The sequence below is a fragment of the Anoplopoma fimbria genome, chromosome 3 (genome assembly GCF_027596085.1).
Source record: "Anoplopoma fimbria isolate UVic2021 breed Golden Eagle Sablefish chromosome 3, Afim_UVic_2022, whole genome shotgun sequence".
Taxonomy (NCBI): Eukaryota; Metazoa; Chordata; class Actinopteri; order Perciformes; family Anoplopomatidae; genus Anoplopoma; species Anoplopoma fimbria.
Window position 1 is genome coordinate 15,808,972 of NC_072451.1, and position 21,833 is coordinate 15,830,804.

Sequence of the window (21,833 nt, forward strand, 5' to 3'; positions counted from 1 at the left end):
ATTGTTTGGGTTGAAAGCACTTTTCAAGTAATGATTTCATAAATAATTGTTATCATATAGCAGTTTGATTACCATTAGGCCACACAAGGAACTTGCTGGATCATTTATATTGAATGTATGGTTATTAATACTAATGTTTGTTCATATGTATAGGTGAGACCATGATTATCAGAAAAAATAATAATAATAAAAGCATGCATTGCTGGTCAAATTATCTTTCACTCCATAAATATGTCCAACACTACAGTTCTGCTAATATTAAACTATAAAATGTACAATTTTTATATGTTAGCAATAAAAGAATTGGCTTTGAACTGTTTGGGCTGAATGTACTTTTCAAGTAATGACTTCATAAATAAATGTTATCATATAAGCAGTTTCATTACCATTAGGCCACAAGAGGAACTTGCTTGGTCATTTATATTTCATGCTTGGTTATTAATACTATTGTTTGTTCATATGTATAGGTGAGAACATGATTATCAAAAAAAAAAAAAAAAAAAAAAAAAAAAAAAAGCATGTATTGCTTGTGAAATTACCTTTCATTCTGTAAATATTTCCAACACTACAGTCCTGCTAACATTATAATATAACATTTTAAATCTTGTTTCCCGACTCACTAGTGTGCTTAGAGGGCTACAAGCTTGCTATATAGTTTTATCATGACAATTAGCGCCCTCCATAGGTAACAATAGATACTGCTTTCTCCTCATGCAGTGAACTGTTTTAGCTTTAATGCACAGTTGTCCAGCAAGTTAAATGAATGAATGAGTAAATGAATGAATCAAAAATTGTGGTGATAACTTTATTTTCAATCAGGTGAGAATAACATTTTAGTGACAAGGAATTGTCATTGGTGATCATTAGATTGTAAGTCAGTACTTTAAGCTAAACTTTAGCAATTGCAATTAAAAAAGAAATCTTTAAAAAAATTAAAACATACATAAGTCAAGATGCAAATAAACAATAAACATTATGAAACTTAATTTTGACTGCATGCTGAAGCTGAGGTGAACAAGCATATTTTCTAATAACACATTGTTAAATTCTAAAAAAGCCATATATTAAAATGAGCAATGACAAATATATTCAATCAGCATATATGCTTTAGAAGTAGTAATCATACTCTCTATTCATTTGAATATTGAAACACCAAAACACCAAAAACTGCACTTAAGCAAAACATTTAAATGAATTCTGAATCAGATACAGTATTTAAAAACTCCCAAAATCTCATAGTTAAAAGGTAGCAGAAAAACATTTAGAAAAGCAAAGTATTACAAAAATACTCATATTACATAGGAACTGCTGGTAATAACTAGTCTAGTATTATTCGTTTTTTATGCTGTGTATTAAGATTAAGTGTTGGAGTTATAGCACTATATGTTATAGCACTATATGGCACTGTTGGAGGAGAAGCTATAGCTGAAAGTGGAGGAATAATCCACACTGCCTCTACGAGATCCATTCCTGGAGCTGGCTAGGGACCCAGCCCTGGACCCAGAGCGAGAACCTGGGTTGGAGACATTGTAAGGGCTGCTGATTCCCTTGGTGGACATTGAGGAGGCCTGCAGCATCTTCATACCATTGCTTTCTTCCACCATGCAGCTGTCCATGGCTTCCTTGTAGGAGATCTTCAGTTTGGTCTTGGGACAGGTCAGGTTCTTCTTGTGGTTCCGTGTATCCTGAAGCTTCTGGGCCCCTTGACCGTCCAGCCAACCTGTGCGGATAGCTTCTTCGATGGTGACACGTCGTCCACTGCCGGGCTCTATCAGGCCTCCGGTCAGGTACTGAAACTCCAAAAATCTCTGGCCCGCTTCATAGGGCAACCACGTCTCCTTCACTGCCTCTGCTACGGACATCTTCCTCTTAGTCTTCACATCCTCAAAACCAACATAGGCTTTCTGGGCAGGTTTCAGCTTTGAGGCCATGCTGTCATCGATGACACTCTGATGGACAGCATCCTGTAGCGACAATCTCTCACCGGTGGCGGGGTTGATAATACCACCTGTGCATGTCTGGGCCTCCAGGAGCCTCTGGGTTGTAATAGTGTCAACGAGGCCTCTTCGGAGCGCTTCTGACAAAGTGATTTTCTCCAAGGTCTCTGTGTCGAATATAGCCGCCACAGGGCTGTGGTCATCAAACATCTCAGGGGGGGAAACAGTGATCGAAATACTGTTGAAGCGTTTACGAACAGTAGGAGAAGAAGGCGCGAGCTGGGTGGGACTGCTGCAGGTGACCATGTCATCAACATTGCTGGCCGCAATGGTCATCTCAATGCTGCTGGTTCTGCTGGTTATTTGGTCAGCGAACTGGGTCAACGTAAGTGTTCCGGCACGATACTGATCCAAAGACTTCTGCTCGATGACACTGCGTTTCAGGCAGTCCTGGATGTCATACTGGGTTCCCGTTTTCCTGTCCACTATCACCAAACGTGCAGAGCCATCAGAGCCCTTGATAGTTATTTCCTCCCACTCGCACTCCTGCTCGGACAAGTCCAGGAAAGTGTCATAGTCAATTAGCTCCCGGTGATAGGCCTCCCTCACTGACATCTCCAGCCCAGTGTCTGGGTCAACGATCACAACTCGCCTCTTGCGAAGGACATTGCTGCGGCTCTCCTGTGACTTCTTGGGCTTATTCTTGTCTCTGAGCGGCAGGAGTATGAGGCCTGTCTTGGGATCTGTCATGCACCTGTCCTTAAGCTGAAGATAGGTCAGGTTCTCCTTAGTATTAGGGTCAAAGAACCCTTTTGTGTCATCTCCTTCATAACTAAGGATCTCATTCATCTCCTCATCAAAATATCCCCTTGTGTAGGCGACAGCAACATCAATACGGTGGCTCGCTTTGGGGTCAATAATTCCGCCGCTGGCAATTTGGGCCTCCAGAAGACGGATTCCATGACCTTTCTCAATAAGATCTTTCTCAATAGCCTGGAAGAGGGAGATTGTCTTTCCTGTGGATGGGTCTTTGTATCCAGTTACGGCCTTCTCTGCAGACAAAAGCTTATTCTTAAACTCATTTCCTATTAGGCTTCTCTTTGAGGCCTCCTCTACTGTCAAGAACACATTGTTGACTGGATCAACAATGAAGCCAGAAGCCGCTTGGGCCTCAAGGAGCTCCAGGGTGGTTCCTCTCATGAGCAGGCCTTCCCTCATTGCTTGATAGAAGGGCATTATGCGCTCATTGGCTTCATCATAGATCCCCGCAATGCAGGTAGAGCCATAGAGATAGGACTTTAGCTTGTCTTCAATTTCTCTGCTGCTGAGCTTGCCCTGTTTGAGCTTCGCCAAATCAGTTTCATCCAGCAGGTCGGATTTGATGAGCTCATCAACAGGGACTTCGCCACGGAGACCCTTCACTGTCATGGCCTTTTCCGGACCACGGAGCAGAAGCAGGCCAGAAACAGGTTCCACTGTACACTTCTTCCTAAGGTCATTATAGGTTATCTTCTCTCCAGTTGACGGCTCCAGGTAGCAGGCGGGTTTTTGCCCAAAGCCCTGTAGAGATCCTCATCAATAAGATTGCGATCCAAGGCCAGGTCTCTTGGAAGGAACACACTCAGAACAGGGTCCAATATGCCTCCCACAGACTCTTGAGCCTGGAGCAAGCGGATGGCTGTGTCTTTGTTGACGCGGCCCTGTTTGCAAGCCTGACCCACAGACAACACTTTGCCACTGTATGGATCTTTGAAGCCTGTGCTAGCTGCTTCAGCTGTCACCAGGGTGTCCCTGTCTTCGGTGTCTACGATCCCTCTTGAGCAGGCAGTATCTACAGGCATCCTTTCATTAAATGCGGGGTCCACTATGTAGCCAGTTGCAGCTTGAGCTTCCAGAAGCATGATGGCACTTTCTTTGCTGAGGAGATTCTTGGTTTTTGCTTCAGTGAATGGCATTTTCCCTTGGTTACATGTTGTCATGCCAGCAATGATGCCGGTGCCCTTTAGACTAAGCTGGATGTCCACAGCTACCTCATCCACGCTCTTTTTTCCCTTTAGGAGCTGGTCTAGTGTGGCTTTACTGATTATGCCACAGTCGCAAAGCTGGTGGGCGGTGACTTTGTGACGCACCCCTTCAAATATCAGCTTGGATGGATCGATCTTCTGCAGCCTCTGTATCTCTTTCTCCAGGGCAATTCTCTTGAGAGCCAGGTCTGAAGCCTCCTTTTCAGAGATCATCAGACGACTCTTGTACCTCTCCTCAACAGTCTTAAGCTCCCTCATGAGCTTCTCGATCTCGTTCTTCAGGTTGAGCCTTTCCCGATCAGCCTGGTCTCTGTCTGATTCAAACTTCTTGATGTGGCATTCTCTCAGCTCATACTGGCTCTTCATATAGTTGAAATCCTTAAGGACGGTACTCTTTTCATCTTGCAGCCGCTGCTTGTTGCGGAGCTCGGTCTCTAGTGTGAGCTTGATGCGAGTGAGCTCGTCCTCTATGCGCAGCTGACGAGTCTTGTCTTGCTCCAGCAGTTTAAGCTTGGTTATCAAATTGTCCCTCTCCAGCAGTAGGTCGCTGTACTGGCTTTGGGAATCATGCATCCTCATGGATATCTGGGGAGAGACAAGAATACACATTATTATGCCTGTAAAGAAATGAGAATACGTGATTTGCAAAGCAAAAAGCATATTAAGCTAAGACCCACAAGTCTAATGAATTAATTACACGTGGCATTCGTTTACAGCCTGTTGTAAGAGCTTATCAACATATTGTGTATTTCATTAATATCTATTAAAATTGTGATGTCAACAATCACCAAGTGAATGTTTAGAAATCAGTCAATCAGCTGTACTGTCTGAACCAATTGATAATATTTCTATATTATAAAATATATATATATATATATACATAAAAAGATGTGCTTTATATTCATTATATCAATGAGTATTCATTAATTGAATGATTGTTTTTAACAAATGAGTTAAATTCAGTCACAATGTGCAATGTTAAAGGTTGGAAAGATAAAGCCTTTGTAAGTAAGTGCATTTCATGCAAAACACATAAAATAAGCGACATGCCACTAAAGTAACCGGGCCAGTTTGAAAACATGCTCAGTCTAAATGCATCTATAGCTGTTGCATGCAGAAGCAGAAAAAAATGAGTTGAATTATGTGGAGATGATCCTTCAGTGCAATCAAAAATACCTCAGTTGATTGCTTTTGGAATTTGTCTATTTCCAGTTTGAGCTTTTCTCTCTCCCTGGTCAGGTCATTGAGGAGAGCCTGGAGCTCCGTGGTCCTCTTGTTGCTACTCTGAAGCTGGACATGCAAGGCCGAGATCTGGGTGGCACTCTCTCCATCGATAGCGTTTTTGCTAATCTTCAGCTCATCCCTCTCCTGTCTAACTGCCCTCAGCTCCTCCTCCAGCCTCAGTCTCTCCTTCGTCAGGTTCTGCGTCAGAGTCTTCAGCTTTTCGATCTCTGAGGTGTATTCGTTGAGCTGGCGGCTCTTCTCCTCAATGGTCTTGTACAGGCTCTCGTTGCGTTGGTTGAGCTCATGAATTCGAGCCTGTTCCTGCTGGAGCTTCTGTTTGAGTGTCTTCAGTTCAGCTGAGACAGCTGCCAGCTCCTGCTTGGTGACTTTATGCTCCCTCAGACTCTTGTCTAGGGCCTCCTGGAGGGCGCTGATGTCCTGCTCATACTTCCTTTCATAATTGGACGTCTCCAGCTGGACAGATTTCAGTGTGGTAATTGTGGTGGTGTGCTCTTTGCAAGTATGGGTCACCCTCTCCAACTCTGCCTCCATTCTCTTCCTACGTGTGAACTCCTCCTGGGTTGCCTTCTTTTGCTTCTCCAACTCAGCTTCCGTTCCATCCAGAGAGCATTGAAGTTCCCGGATACGGCTCTGCAGCCTGGCAGAACCCTGCTCCGCCTTGGTTTTCTCGCTGGTCTGCTTCTCCAGCTCCACTCGGGTGATGCGGATCTGCTGCTCGGACACTTTAAGCTGGTTAATGGACTCCAGATATGAGGTGTTCTTTGCCTTCAGGCCTACCTCAGCCTGTTTCAGGTGATTGATCTCCAGTTCCAGAGATCTCCTCTTCTTCCCCTCCTCCTCCAGGTTAAATGTTAGCATGCTGATCTCCCTGGACTTTTCCTGATTGTTATTGATGACCTCCTTTAGTCTGAGCTCAGCGTCTCCTCCCTGCTGCATGAGTGTTCTCAGCTGAACCTCCAACTCGCTGCGAATCCTTGTTTCTTGTACCACCGAGGCCCTCTGCTGGCTGGCCTCCTGCTCTGCTCTGCTTTTCTGCTCTTCTGTGTGAGCAATGGACTGCCTCAGTCTCCTCAGCTCCTCCTCGAGATCTCTCTTCTCATTGGTGAGTCTGTCAATTAGCAGTCTCAGCTCTACTGTGTCTTCTTCCTTCTGTTGTGTGGTTTTCAGGATCGTGGTCTTGGTGACGTGGATCTCTTTTTCGTGAGTCTGCTTAAGTAGATTAACCTCCTGGGTGCACTGTGTTCTTACCTTTGATATATCTGATTCAGCGTTTCGTCGACGTGCCCCTTCCTCGTCCAGCTGTGTCTTCATCCTCTCCAGTTCACGTTCCTTGTCCTTCACAGACTTTTCCAAGTCAATCTTGCTCCAGTTGAGTTCTTCCAGTTCTTTCTGTCTGCGACGAACAGTCCCCTCATACTCCTCTTGCTGGCTGGTGTAGCGCTCCTCTGCCAACCTTCTTTTCCTCTTTTCTTCATCCAGCTGGTACTTGATACGGATCAGCTCTTCATTCAGATCTTGGAGCTGGCTGTGTGTGCTGTCCAGGCTCTCCTTGGTCGCGTTAACTTTTATTGCCGTGAATCTCTTCACTTCCTCCATAGAACAGAGCTGTTCTTGTGACTGACTGAGCTCCAGCTTGTAGCGGTCCAAAGTATCCTCCAGAGACTTGTTTTTCTGGTTGCGATCCTGGATGTCGTCCTTCAGACGCTTCAGTTCCTCGTCCATCAACTCGATCCTGGTGTTCCTGATCTGAGGAGAGCATTGACAAAAGCAGAAAGAGCCTCAGTCACCTACTTTCATATTATTGAACAAATCTATGCGTTATTTTTTTAACCTTACTATTCATTTTACCAACACAATATCATTGACAAATACGATATCTACCTTCAGCTCTTCCATGTTCTTCAGCAGCTCCCCTAGGAACCTGTAGTAGTCACTAGAGCGGGTGAGCAGCTCTATGTATTGAGACTGGAGGTCAGCCGCCTGAAGGGAGTAAAATAAGTGGATGAATACAGATATCAAATGTTCTTGTGTTAATGACATGCCAGTAAGATCTTTAAAAGACAGATGCATTTAAGGGATTGACCTTTAAATTGGTTGTATTAAATGAACTCATAATGCAAAGGCCGTAACTATTGTTTAATTCATATTGAAGATCAGACGATCCTTTATTAGTCCAGTAAAACAGTAAAAAAAGAAACATTAACATATAATGATTACTTGAATGTAATAACTAACGGGTATCAATAATTAACAACAAGTTGGTTTAGTGTGGCTTAATCCTCATACCTCTTGTCTGACCACAGAAGCGGGCGACTGCAACATCGTTCTGTTGACAGGAATATTAAGCAGAGTTTCCAGGCCTGAACTGTAGGAAGCCAGCTGCAGCTCGTAGTCCTACAAAACCCACAACACAACATGGTCTATATTATTTTTCACCACACTTGCTTGGGCTCCTCCGCTTGTTAATGTGGGCAAAACAATTATTAAAATGAAAGGAAAGGGTGCACATTCATTGACGACCTACCTTAATGGAGCCAGCGCAGGTGTCCGCGTTTTTCTGCACAACCTCTACTTTCTCCTGCTTTCCTTTAATTTCAGTGTGAAGGGCCTGTGCAGTCAGCAGAAAAGGGGCATTACATTCACTGATTTAATCGGACATGAGCCTGTTTATACTTTTTCTAAGACATCCATTATTTTTATTAGACGTGAATTTTAATGATATCATTATAAGCGATTACTCAACAAATGTATTTTCTTGGCTGAGAAACAAAGGACATGTTTGCACACTTTTCACTTATGCTGCTGTATAATGTATGAAATCCACACTCCTACACCAATGCTCACATTGACTCGATTTAAGTGTAAATGTCGGATATTTCCAATTCAAAAAGCAAATCAAAATCAGTTCAGATGTTGTTATTGATTACAATATGTTGATGTTAACAACGTGCCTTCTGCTGGTTGAGGTGGTCCATCAGAGTCTGGATGTCGCTGAGTTTCACCGCCTGGAGCGTGTCCTGGCGCTTCCTGGCATCGTTTATCCACTGTTGCAGGAGAGTGCTGCTCTGCTGATAATGATTCAGCTGTTTCTCCTGCTTCTCCAAGTCCCACCCTCTGAAGAGGAAAGAGTGGGAGGGGGAGGAAGGGATGAACGGATATTTTTAGTGTTGTTACCAGCAATGTCGAGTGGAGGATGTGGAGAAATATTCACAGGTATTGAAGGACTGTGTGCACATGAACAGATTATCCCACCTGCGTTCAATCTGGGTTTGGATGCGGCGCCAGCGGTCAGACATCTGACCCACCAGGTCCGAGTACTTGGACAAGTCCACGTCACACTTGTGGAAGGACTCTGAGATTTGACCATTCCAGTGCACAGCTTTAGCCAGGTCAGACTCCATAGCTGTCAGCAGGTCTCTTTTTTGCTCCAGATCGCTCTTCATTTGCTTTAACAGACAATCACAAAATAGATTCAACCTCTACATTTCAACTTTGACCATAAATCCTATTTAAGTTTTATTTATATTTAGAGGTAGTCATACGACAACAAGTACATGTTAAGATTTTTTTTTCATGTCAGAGAATGTCTACGGTTTTGTCAGTGGTGGAAGAAGTATTCGGATCCTTTACTGAAGCAAAAAATAGCAATATTCCAATATTAAAATACTCCATTACAAGTTTAAGTCCTGTGTTGAATATGTTACTTAAAGGCACAGTGTGCGTGATTTGGCGGCATCTAGTGATGAGGTTGCAGATTGTAAACAACTAAAACTTCTTCCTCCTGCCACCAAAGTTGGTGAAAAAATGTGAATGGCCCTATTAAGAGCCATTGTTTGGTTTGTCCGTTCTGGGCTACTGTACAAATATTACGTTGCAACATGGCTGATTTTCGTGAGACGGAGCCAGTCAACAAAAATCCTAGTTTCAGGTGATTATACACTAAAGAAAGCATACTATTTCCCTGAATGCTACACATAAAATGTCCTGAAAGTATAAAAGGTAAAAGTCCTCATAATTCAGAAAAATTGACTTTGTGAGTGTTATGATATTATATATTGGATTATCATCATTATACTTTTATTTTTAACTGAATTGTAATGAAGTACAAGTATAAAGTAGCCATGAATAGAAATACTCAAGTTCCATAAATGTGCACCCAAGTACTGTACTTTGTCAGTCACACCACTGGGTTATGTCATGTGACCCAAGTGTGGACCCTAAGTTTATGATAACAAGTTGCTGCACACGGCAGTCTAGATCAGAACCCATTCCAGTCACTGAGGACTGAGGAGACATAAAGACTATGTGATGCGGTTGAAAGCTCAGGAATTTTTTTTCCAAAGTTTCCAAGGGCAAGAATGACGTTCTGTGTAGGTGGTGGTGTACTACTAATTGTGGCCTTTGTAGGACAAAGGGGACTCAGTGAGTGCTACTAATTAATATCATTTGTATAAGTCCTGAAACTGCAAAGCCAGAGACTGCAGTTCGAACTAAATATAAAAAGTGGGTCAAACCTTGAGCGTGCTCCGATAGTTTTCCACCTCCCGAAGGTCCATAGAGGTGGTCTCCTTCTCTGTCAGCCGGGCCTCATGGACTTTAACAATATCCTCAGCCTGGAGAAGGCTCTGGAGCAAGGCCTTAAGAGCTGACAGCCTGTTAAAGACACAAAGCCATTACATTTAATTTACTTTTACATTTTCTGTGCAGTATTTTCTCCATAATTGTGGTATGGAAAAAAATGTGATGTGATCAGACTACGATAATGTACCTTTCTACGTAGGCTGGGTAGAGACCCTGCAGGCCTCCCAGTTTCTGGTTGATGATTTCCAGTTCAGAGCGGAGGAACTTGGCTTGCTCGGAGTCGGCAGGTATCCCCTCCAGCTGCTTTAGGATCTTTTCTCTTAGTAGCAGGTACTCATCGTGAATGGAGTCCAAGTCTTGGTGCACAGTCTGGATACCAATATGTAATAATAAGTAACATTTAGTATAACCACTTGTTACCCACCGTGCTTAAACGAAAAAATGAACGTTTTGCTTATGGAATTAACTTGGAATTCTCTTGTGGTGAGCTGTACACAGAGATGATGTTGTATATTTACAGTTATATTTGATCTATATTTTGCACATTTTGAAATGTAGCCAAGAAAAACTTCACTTTTACTTAGAACAGTTAAAGCAAAGTTACACACCTGCAGCTTCTGGATGTGCACTGAGCACTCGTGCACACCGTTGTCCCCGAGGGGAACGTGGAGATGACTGGTCAGACCGGACTCCGCCAGCTCCAGCCTGCATCGAAGATTTTGCAGGCTGCTGAGCAGGGTGAGGCTGAGGGTGGAGCTGGTTGGGACATTGGTCTTTGGGATCTTGGAAGACGGCTTGCTGGGTTCCGGTTTTGGGGGTTCAGTCTTCTCCCCTCCATCTGCTGGACCATTAGAAGAACATTAATGTAGTTGAAAAAAACAGCAGTAGTTTTGCAAATGTAGTGGACTGACAATTTAAGGAATAGATAAAAATCATTTGACTCACTAGGCAGCTGGATAATCAGGGTATCATAGTGGGTCTGGGCTTTATCAAAGTGGCCCTGGATAGTTTTCTTGTCCTCTTCCCCAAACATCTCAGAACCTTGGCTGGTACGCAGGAACTCTTGGTAGTGAGTCTCCAGTCTTTTGATGATACTGCGGTACTCATCAGGACGCATCTTAGACAGCTGAGAGACAACGGAGAGGAGTCAGGTTAAGAAAGAGATACAGGAGGTGAGCAAACTCTTCAGATAAGCCGGAAACAAAATATTATTCAGCTTGGCTTGGTTTGAAAACAGTGAGTTATTGTAACAGCAGAACTTTGTGATATCTTACCATGCTGACAGTGAGGGAGCTGATGTAGTTCATGTCTCTGAGGCAGTATTGCCACGAGATGAGGCTCTTGATGTTGATGAAGAGCTGATTCCAGCTGCTCATGATGGCGTCATAATACTGCTCATTCCTAGGAGCAGCACAATTCATTAATATGCAGTCACTACGTGATAAACATTGTGTAATATTTATCAAAATATTTTCCATGTTTTCATTTTAACAGAATGATTACTTGTTCCTTTTTGGTAAAAGGTTATTTTCTGTCCTCTTAAGACTTTTATTGTGAAAGGAAGGGTTCTGGTATGTGCTGCCTTTGTCGAGGATGAAAAGAGTAATAAAGTTCCCCATTTGCTCGGACCAAGGAGCCTCTCTTTTGTTGTACACTATAAAGTCTGTTTTGCACAATGTGATTGGTTGATGCCTTTATTTTCGGTTCAAAAGCTCAGAAAAGTCGACCTTCGCTTTCTGTGTGAAAGTGCTCATGACAAAAACTATATTGGCATAGGAATTTTGGCACCAAGAAAAAAAAATGCCTGCGGTGTGCACAGGCCTTTAGGCTTGTAAAAACCTTTTAGAATCTTTGCGACAATGTCAACAAAGTAAATATGACTTTCCCAAAAGGAAGGCTGTTTTTCTATCTAGCTCCAGGAAATGTGATGTATCCAATAGATTCATTACATGATAAAGCCCCTTGAGCTGGCACATTTTGAACCGCCCTGACCAAAAAGGATTTCCGTAGACCTACACTGACTGAATGGTTCTTACTTGTTGGCAAGGCCGATGCTGAGCGGGTTGGGTGGGGGGATCTTCAGACACACAGAGGGGATCAACATGTCCAGACCTCCGGGTCCCGTCACCAGCCACTTGCTGCGCTGCGAGTTATCCTTCAGGATGCCTTCGTTCCCTTTTAAAATCCCCTTCTGAAGCACAAAACAGAAGAAACGCTGACACTTGTAATATTCCACTTCATACTCTGCATGTCTGCATGAGTGTGTGTGTGTGTGTGTGTGTGTGTGTGTGTGTGTGTGTGTGTGTGTGTGTGTGTGTGTGTGTGTGTGTGTGTGTGTGTGTGTGTGTGTGTGTGTGTGTGTGTGTGTGTGAGTGTGTGAGAGAGAGCATACACCCCACCTGGTCTTGTTTGAAGTCACATATGGCCTGGACCATGACGGGGCTGGTGGTTTTCTCCTCAGGGTTGCGAGGTTTCAGCCGGACAATGGACTTTGATTTGTTGACCAGACTTTGGACCTGCCTCTTATTCTCCATTACGCGCTCCTTCTCTCTCTGTGAACATGCAGATATCAGATCTGTGATTTTAACTCAGTCACTATGTACTGCAACTAAACAACATGGATGCAGACATTCAAAAGCACTTAGTCTCTTGAAAAAACAAAAACTGGCCAAACCAGTTTACCAGACCAATGTCACTCTACAGAACAAATTGTTTGAGCATGAGCATAATGGTACCTCCAGGTTTCTCAGGAGTTCATTGAGGTTATCCAGCGGGGTGTTCTTGTCACACGTGAACTTGTTTCTGATGGAGTCGTACTCTTTCTGCAGCTTGGCGTGGGTCTCGTTGGCCTCCTTGAAAAACTGGATGTGGCAGCAAAAAGGCTTTGATTAGCATTCACGCGACAAAACACATAGGGCACTAGTTTCACAACAGGAACCGAGAGCTCTTACTTGGCTGTAGGCCGCGTTGTCCTTCAGGTGAGTGTCGATGCACTTGGTGATCTGGAGAAGCCAGCTCCACTGGGTCTGTAAGGTGTCCATGTAGGCCTGTGGGCGCACACACATAGCCGTAAGTGCAAACCGAAATGAATAGCTGGCTGTTTGGGATAGACAAAAAGAAACACAGAAAACTCCTTACATCAATCTTATCAGAGGCGGGGTGGTTGTTGTTCAGGAGTCCATCTGCTTTCACCTTCAGCTTGTTTAGCTCCTTCTCTTTCTCCTCCAGGTCCCGCATCAGGTCCTGTCAGGAGAACGGAATGTAAGGGACCCAAAAGGCTCAACTTTTGTCTCTTGAGCACTAACATAATTTTAACTAATATTTGAATGGTATAGGAAATAAAACACATCAGCTATTTGAGGTATAATCACACCCAAAATCCTCCACCCAGAAGAAAAGAGGAGGCCCTTACCGAGTAGCTCTCCTGCTTCCTGGGGATGTACTGGTCGATGTTCTTGTCACCCCAGTCAAACATGAGCTCTTCCTCCTCTCTCTCGTTCACCCACATGATGGCTCGGGAGATCTCATTGATGATGCCCTGGAGCTCACGCAGCTGTTGCACGCGGCTGTGGGACATTTTCTGAGACAATACAAGGTAATGTATGAATATGATACAAAGTAGCAATAGAGATGATATTGACAAAGTAAAAAAATCCAAAACATTTTTGTAAAAGGGTTCGGTTGTACCTGCAGGCTCTCCCATTCTTGTTCCAGCATGGACAGGTTGTACTTGTCGCCCCTCACGTTCTAAAAGAAAATAGAGAATTTGTTTTTTGCTCGGTTTTAAATAAGATTACAACACTTTTGTACACACAATGCATGGATAACAATCCTCTTTGACAAACAAGGTGCATAAAGAAACCAGTCCAAAGTTTTTTTTAAAAGGCAACAAAGAAAAGCTTCAAAACAGGATGACCACTCACCAGTTCATCTCTGGCACGGTCTACTTCCTGGCTCCTCTGGATGGAGCTGTGGTTTTTGTTGTGGCTTTGGATTTGCTTTTCTATTGTTTCGGCGTCATCTCCCCATGGAGCCGTCTCAATCATGCGCTACAAGATGCAGAATCACAGTTTTATTACCTTTTAAAATGCATTAACCACTACACACAAATAACAACGTCAAAGTCATCCTCAATTGAGGCAAAATACCATGATTAGTGGAACATTACTGTATAGTGTTTCATGAAATAACATATAATGTATACATACAAACTTAGAAGAACAAGGCCGGCATTATTCCTTGTTTTATTGTCAACAAACAAAGCTAAATACATCTCCCCTGTCTGTGGCATTTTACCCTAAGCCCACTCATTACTCCTGAAGATGTTAATCTTTCAAAACAGGTCACAAATACATTGTTTCATTTTTTTAAAAGAGGTCAGTAATTTCCTTAAACACCTGGGCACTTCTGTTTTTAGCAAATGCTACTAAAACAGGGGTATGTCTTGCATTTGTTTGAGTCTATTTTCAGCTGCAATATAATAGACATTTGGTGCACTAGTGAATATTACAACAGCAGGACGGCGTATGAGTTATGGACTAGAAATGTAAAGTAGTGCACATCCCACAACATCAATTTGGCTCATCAATGGGGTTTTAATAGTTTTTGGACAACAATAAAGCTGTGGGGCACAGAGGACTACGCTCAATTTTAAAACAATAAAAAAACCTCCTCGTACTTTAAGGCAACATTATTATGAATCTCAACAGACACACTATGAATTCCCTGACGTCTTTCCCCTCTTTGTCCTTGTCCTCTAGGTGTCAGCATATAATCATTAAGTCTGTCTTTAAGCAGGAAACTATCTCAACTATTCCCCCCCTTGTTAGCAGCCCGGAGCTTTGATAAGAGCTCTGCCAGCAAAACCGACCTCAGCCAGTCACTGCTCTTCACTCGCATTTTTTTTTTTCTCTCTCTCTCTCTCTCTGTCTCTCTCTCTCTCCTAAGGCTTTTGTTCTCTCACCACTCCCTTTTCCCTCATGATTATTTGGCTAAAGCGATACACGGCTTGGCTGTCTTCAGTACAGCGGATGTCCAGAGCAGAAAGGTCAACAACGTTTTATACTGGACTGTAGGTACAATAGATAAAAGCATATCCAGCAGTAACGAGTGAGACACTAGGTAAAATGGCAGCTGTAGCTCTTCAGGTTCCCATAAAAAAAGGGAATACCAAAAGAACAAAGACTGAGAAAGAAAAAAAGTTTTGATATATGGTGACAGCGGGGAAAATGATTGATGAAACATTACATGAAGGGTGAGGCTCAGGGTGATGATAGAATGGCAGGGTGTGTTTTTGGTTGGGTGTGAGAGCTGAGAAGGTAGAGAGTAGAAGGGCGTTTTCCCATGAGTGTGTTACAGTTCTGCTGAACTGCTCTGTCCCCACAACAACTGACTCAGTGGAGAGCGTCACATTTCACACTCCTTTAGTTCTACTTTTTTTTCTTTTTGCTGCCACAGCTTCTTTCTCTGCCTCCCTCCTAAATCTCTCTGCTCCCCTCTCTCACCGTCTCTTTTCTCAAATGGCAGAGCTCTTTCCTCTTCTTTGTTTCAATCTTTCTTCAACTCCCCCACCCGAACGCACCTCCCCTGGCCTCATTCACTCACGGATCAGGTTTTGGAAGCCTGTCCAGATGGTTTCAGTTACAGGAGGTCAGAATAAATGATAGGGTAAGTGCATCCCCCCTCCCCTACCCCTCACCCCCGCTTCACGTAAAAAAAACAGAGAGCTAACTAATCCGCCCAGGCACACAGGCATGCACACACATGCAGGTGCAACTATTCGTACTGCTCAAACAGGTTAGAAAACTATCGGGCACTGGCCAAGACGCTTGTGGGTGAAGCCGTCACAGAATGAGTCAGGCGAGTGTACAGATTTTTGCAACGATTCTTTCTCATCGTTGAAAGACCGTCCAAAATAGTGATTACAAATTAAATGGAGTAACGTATGATCAAAGTTTTCGATTTCACATCGTGTAAAGAGTTGTGTCCATAACAGAGAAGCAAATGACTCATACAATTGGACTATTTCATATGTGATTCTACATATATTTACTTTATTGTGTTAATTTCCCCGCTGCGGGACTAATAAAGGATTATCTTATCTTATCTTATCTTATCTTATCTTATGTGTCGGAACATTATTAGACACTTACATCCCCAGGACAATCTCTCACAGTTTACACCCCTGCACATCTTGACACTTTAATAATATAATATACTTGTTTTCACATACTCTTATATGTTTACCATATTTTATTGTATACTTTCATATTCTATTTTTAAATGATGTCTTTATTATTGCACTGTTTGGTATTTACTGTTCCGCACCAATTAATCACCTCGCCAAATTACTTGTATGTGTAACGTACTTGTCAATAAACAGCTTCTGATTATGATTATTGTTCATATATTTTTTTTACCATGTTCTTAAATGTCTCTGACGTATGAAAAGCTCACCTTCTGTTGAGCGATCCAGCCCATGGCATCATTATAGATCCTCCCCCCTTCGAGGGAGCCCACGCTGCCTCGGTTTCGTCTGATGGTCATACCACCGACTAATTGCTGTTGGAGCCCAGCATGCATGTGCTGGAACTGCTCTACGCTGTAGAGTTGTACAAAAGAGGAAAAACACTTGGTGAATCTTCCAAGTGCCCACTGATTGTGCCACATAAAAGAGCTCAGCTGGGCAAACACAGCTGAGAGGAATGTTCAGCCTGCATTAAACTCCTCAGAGTGACTTTGTCTTTATATGGTTTGGTTCAACTACAAAATGAATTTCAGATGCTGCTCTGGGAGCTCAAACACTAGCATATTTGAACAATGTACATGCACAGTCATGAATGGACACATGCAAATGCAAACACACAGAGGTGGCAAACAAACTCACACTACAATTTGCAAAGGCAAACAAACACAGGGTGCATCTCGACTCACTTTCTGGAGAGGTCATTGGGAATACGCATTTGCTGCAGCTCTCTGCCAAAGACTGTCAGCTGATCCATGCTCTCTGCAGCCATGCTCAACAGTTTGTCTGCCTCCACAGCTGGACCCCCCTATAGAATCACACAGAACGGACACCGACCTTTTGCAAAACTATACTTCACTTTAACTGTGGCTGATGATATTGTCTTAAATCATATCTGATAATGGCATCATCATGTCAATGTGTGAACGTAAAACATTACAACAATAAAGTAAACATTGTTCTAATCAGCATTAGCAGTTAAGACAAACACTCGGGATTAATTATGTTTATTGTAATGTGTGTGTGCTGCACTTACACCATGGAGGATCAACTTTGCTCTCTGCAGGTATTCCTGGCACTGGCTTGTCAGGAACAACGATTTTTGATGGATTGCCTGTGCACTAAAAATGAGGGAAAAAAGAAAACAATAAATTTTCAGAGCTTGTAAAGCCGCTTTAATTACTACCGATGTGTAAAGCATCATAAAAGAACACAGAACACAAGACCACAATAAGCATTGTTACAAAGACAGACACTTAATAAATCACAAAATTAGCAACCCAGCTAAACTGTTTGATGCGAGATGGAAGGAGGATTTCGGAAACAAACATAATACAAAAAATGAATTTTAGGATTTTCCTGAAAACAGAAATTTAAAGATATTAATTTAAAGATAGTTATTATTGTTATTATTGTTTTTGATACTTCTCATTCATTGTTTTTAGTCTGTCTATAGGTTACGGGACATAGGAACAGGTCACTAATGGGTCACCCGTAAAAAAAAAAAAGAAAACAACTCTGGACTTTCACTCTCTAAACTCCCCCATACCCACATCATGTTTTTTGTTTCTGTTTTACTTTATCCTCCGTTTATCACATGTTGAGCATTAGAAAGACATTTTACATACTTCAAAAAGCTCTGCCACAGGCATCACCGCTGTAACATTAACACTTAACATGTTAACATTAGACACTGACATCATGGTGATAGTGTGAGGACATTCAAAGGGTGTGTGCACGCATTCCCTCTATTGTAACTCAGAATATTGGGCAACAGATCAGGAGTGATACAACTAGGATTAACAAAGAAACACATGTAACGAAAAAGCCAATTAGAAAATGAAGTTTTTAGCAAAGAGGAAAATACCTGGGATGCGTTTGTGTGCACTGGTAAAGAACAGTTTCACCAGAAGAACACTAGTATATTTTATGATCTTGTAGGTACAATTAGCTCTGCTGCGTTCATGGACCTGTCTGTGGTGTCTGGTGACCTTGTTGACATTTTCTAACATTCCCAAATGGGTTTAATGGCTTTCTTAGCTTGGAAGGAACAACAAGATAGCTTACCTAACATTAACATTTAATGGCTAATTTAAACAGACTCTCGTGCCGTAAACCTAACTTCATAAGCAACAGGTGATTTCTTACTTCATTCCACCGCCTCCACCCATGCTGGTGGACACCTTCTGTCCCCCTCCGCCGTGCATGGAGGTCCTGGAGTAGGTGGTGAAGGAGGTCAAGCCGTCCCCCGCTTGGTAGTCTCCATGGAAGCCGTTTCCACCGACGAACACGTCGTTTCGAAAACTCGCATTCGCCAAGTCCTGTCGCGAGTTACTTCTCTGGCCCATGGTGGCCAGCTTTGAGCTGGAGCCGTACATACTCATGTCGGCCGAGTTGTTGCCTTGTTTAATTGTTTTCGTCTTCTGCGAAAGTCTCTGGTCGGTTCCGCTCCGCTGTCCAGACAGAGCAAACACACCGCGCACCTCTCCCCTCCCCGTCTCCCGACTGTTGCGCAGATAATGGTCTGCTGTGAATAGACGGAAGCTGGCCGCTTTTGGATAGAAACCACACCTTGCTGGGTTTACGAAACACTCACTCCTGCACCCACCAGCCTGTGTGGGAAGCTGTTCATTCTGCTGAAAAAAAAGTTATGCCGCAATCACAACTTTGATTACTCAGATGAATTATTATGTATTACAACATCTGTTTGACTTTATGTAATACACGTAGTCCTGGGGAAAGTGCGTTAAAGGGATAGTTCATCTCAAAATCAATAATATTTACAGTACCAATCAAAACTTTGGACACTACTTCTCATTCAACTACTTTGAAGAATCTAAAATATATAACATATTCTGGTTTGTTGAGAATTCTTTCTTGTTTACCACATAATTCCATATGTGTTCCTTCATAGTTTGGATGTCTTCAATATTAATCTACAATGTAGAAAAAAACTGGTACTGTATATATATTCTTCTTACCTGTAAGAGCTATTTATAAATCTAGTTTGTTTTGATGTTTTGGAGATATCAGCCGAAGAGATATCTTCCTTCTCTCCAATATATTAGATCTATGTGGCACTCAGCTTGTGGTGCTCCAAGTGCCCAAAATAAAAACTTGATGAACTCAACAATGTCTCTTTCTAGAAATAAATATCATAAATAGCACCACAGGAAAGAAGGAAAAATATTTATTTAAAATTGTCGTGTGAACTGTCTGTTTAAAGCTTGTTAGATTGGCTTCTGTGCTTCTCCTCTTGGTTTTAATAAGTAGGCCTATTTATTTATTTTTTGACAAACAAAGGCAATTGTTCGCCATCTTCAAAACATATTCTAGTTTATACAGACTACTTATTATGTCAAAGATATTTTATCAGCTCTGTTGTGTAATTGCTTTTTACATAAAGTGTTTAGAATAACATGACAGCAAAAAAAAAGGAAAGATTATTCTGCTTTTCCTGTTATGATTTTACATGATTTTTGTTTTATCGTTTTATCTAAATGGATAATGTTACATTGGGCAAAGGAACAACAGCTGGAAATTAGTCTTTTTGCTAAGACTAACACATCCACAGTCACATTGATCACTCTTCATTTTCCCTGTAATAAATCAAGATATGAATACAAAAAAAAATAACATCTTGATTTTATACATGACTCCCATGCCCTTCTCTGGGGCTCACTGAACTTTAATTATATGCCCTCTGAAGAATTATCCTAAACTCATGAAATGATTACTTCTTAGATCTGGGTTCCCCATTCTTGCTCCTTTCCCCTCTGTTTTTGCTTCATGATCCATGTTGGCTCATTAAAAGCCCGGCTAGTGACTATGTATACAGTTGACAGTAATTAAAGAATACAGCAGACAACACATTTTAATCCCCAGAGGAGGAGTAGAGATAGTGGTTCCGCAAAGAATTTGTCATCTTGGGTCCAACATTCTTGAGGTCAAAGGACTCAGTTTGAGAGTTCAGTGTTCTGCGTAGCTGCTTTAAGCTGACAAGGAAGTGACACAAAGTAAACCAAGTATGTTCTGTAATGTTTCCATTTTAAAACTGTCACTTTATCTTTACTTGTCTGTCTCTTCGTTGCTCTGCACAGACAGCACCCCCACACGTAGGCGTGCTAGAGCTCTGAAAAGTGAAAGGGAGTGAAAATGACAAAGACTGTGGAGATTCATGCATACCTTATGTCAGTGTCAGACAGTGTTTGAAAAAGTGTGTAAATAATGATTATAAAAAATATGGTGGAAAGACTTATCAGTAAACTTGAGTGTGATTTTATTTGACTGCGCCGGTCTGTTTACTGGTAAAAATTTAAAAGACATAAAACATAAAGCAAAAACACATACCATACAATGCCTAAGGTGCTTCCTGTCTTTGTAAATGAGGTCATAATAAAGTCTTACAGCCTTTATAGAAAACAAAAGTTTACTGGTGTTTTAGCCCTTAGCTTTAGCCCACCAACCCCCCCCCACACACACACACACACACACACACACACACACACACACACACACACACACACACAGCTACTACATCACGTAGAAGTGTGAGAACAGAGAGACTGAGAGAGAGATAGCAGGACAGGGAGGCATGTCAATGGAAACCAACACCCTTAACTGGAATTTTCAAACCATTCAATCATTGCTATCCTTCTCTTTTTTTTTCTTTTTTACATTCAAACGTTTTGTACACACATATTTTGAAAAACTTGGTATGACTTGTCTGTGCTAGGTAATTATTTCAACTTTCAAACGCATGATGTCTAATTTATTCTAATGACAAATACTTGGAGGGCCAGCTTCAGAGGCTAAACACACCCACCTAAAGAGACACACCCTACAGTTTTTCCCCCACTGCAGGCTCAGGTGGGTTCGCATTACCTTTTTTTTTTTTTTTTTTTTTAAATACGCGTCATCCAAACAAAAGACACTGCAAGACTGAACATGGACAAATTTCCTAACTTGTGATTAACAACAGCTTTGGTGCCAAGAGACACTGAGGACACAATAGGATTGATTGATTTATAATGAAGAATAACTGGGAAGCACAACATTAATTATAAGCTCCCCAACAGAAAGGATTTGGCCTTATTAAACCAAAGACGCAACACTGACTTAGAATTCTTTTCTTGTTGTGCACAGCATTTGCTCGGACATTTTCGTTGTTGATGAGATGTGAATCTTTATGGGTGATTTAAGTGCTAAAATGACACAGTGAGGTGTGCCAAATAGTGCAGGGATGGTTCATTTTGTCAGATTTAGTCATGCACTGTCTGTCATGCACTGGAGCCACCCTCTGGATTATCCGCCTTTATCTTTACTAACTGTATTTAACCCATGCTTTATGTCTTTATGGTCCTTTCAGACAGTCAAAGGGCCTTTTGAGGGGAAAGTAAAAGCTTTGCTGACTGTCTCTTCAGATTTGGGGTAAATATTTAACTGAATGTTTGCTTTCCGGGCTAAAAAAAACAGTGTGGGTCACTGTTTCCTGGTTGTGATGAGGAGTTGGGAGTTTGTCAATCATGTAACCGTCACCAAGCTGACATCTGGAATTTAAAACTAAACAGACTCACACCAAAGTGTCTGACTTAAGGGAAGTGAACTATGATTAATCAAAAACAAGACAAGTGGGAAAGCAGTTTAACTCCCATAAATGATATCTAGTGATTCACAGTGAGAGTGCGACCTCCTGACACCTGGAGACACACATGTGATATCATTTCCCAGACACTGGCCCTGACGCCATTCACTGAATATACAGGGAGAGAAAAAAACAACTATGCTGACAGCTGGTTAATT

General features: G+C 42.1%; 1 protein-coding gene across 1 annotated transcript; it reads right to left on the bottom strand.

Annotated features, from left to right (window-relative positions):
• Nucleotides 1-815: 815 nt before the first annotated feature.
• Nucleotides 816-18,621, bottom strand: LOC129111946 (desmoplakin-A-like). The gene is given in 25 exon segments (XM_054624113.1): nt 816-3,475; nt 3,478-4,546; nt 6,455-6,952; nt 7,088-7,186; nt 7,493-7,600; nt 7,731-7,814; nt 8,158-8,320; nt 8,459-8,652; nt 9,721-9,859; nt 9,975-10,156; nt 10,396-10,628; nt 10,733-10,913; nt 11,062-11,188; nt 11,824-11,978; nt 12,187-12,339; nt 12,523-12,648; nt 12,739-12,834; nt 12,926-13,030; nt 13,200-13,367; nt 13,475-13,534; nt 13,711-13,836; nt 16,244-16,388; nt 16,721-16,839; nt 17,068-17,152; nt 18,180-18,621. Coding segments are annotated over 25 exon segments (6,732 nt in total). The 5' UTR covers nt 18,416-18,621; the 3' UTR covers nt 816-1,394.
• Nucleotides 18,622-21,833: the final 3,212 nt, after the last annotated feature.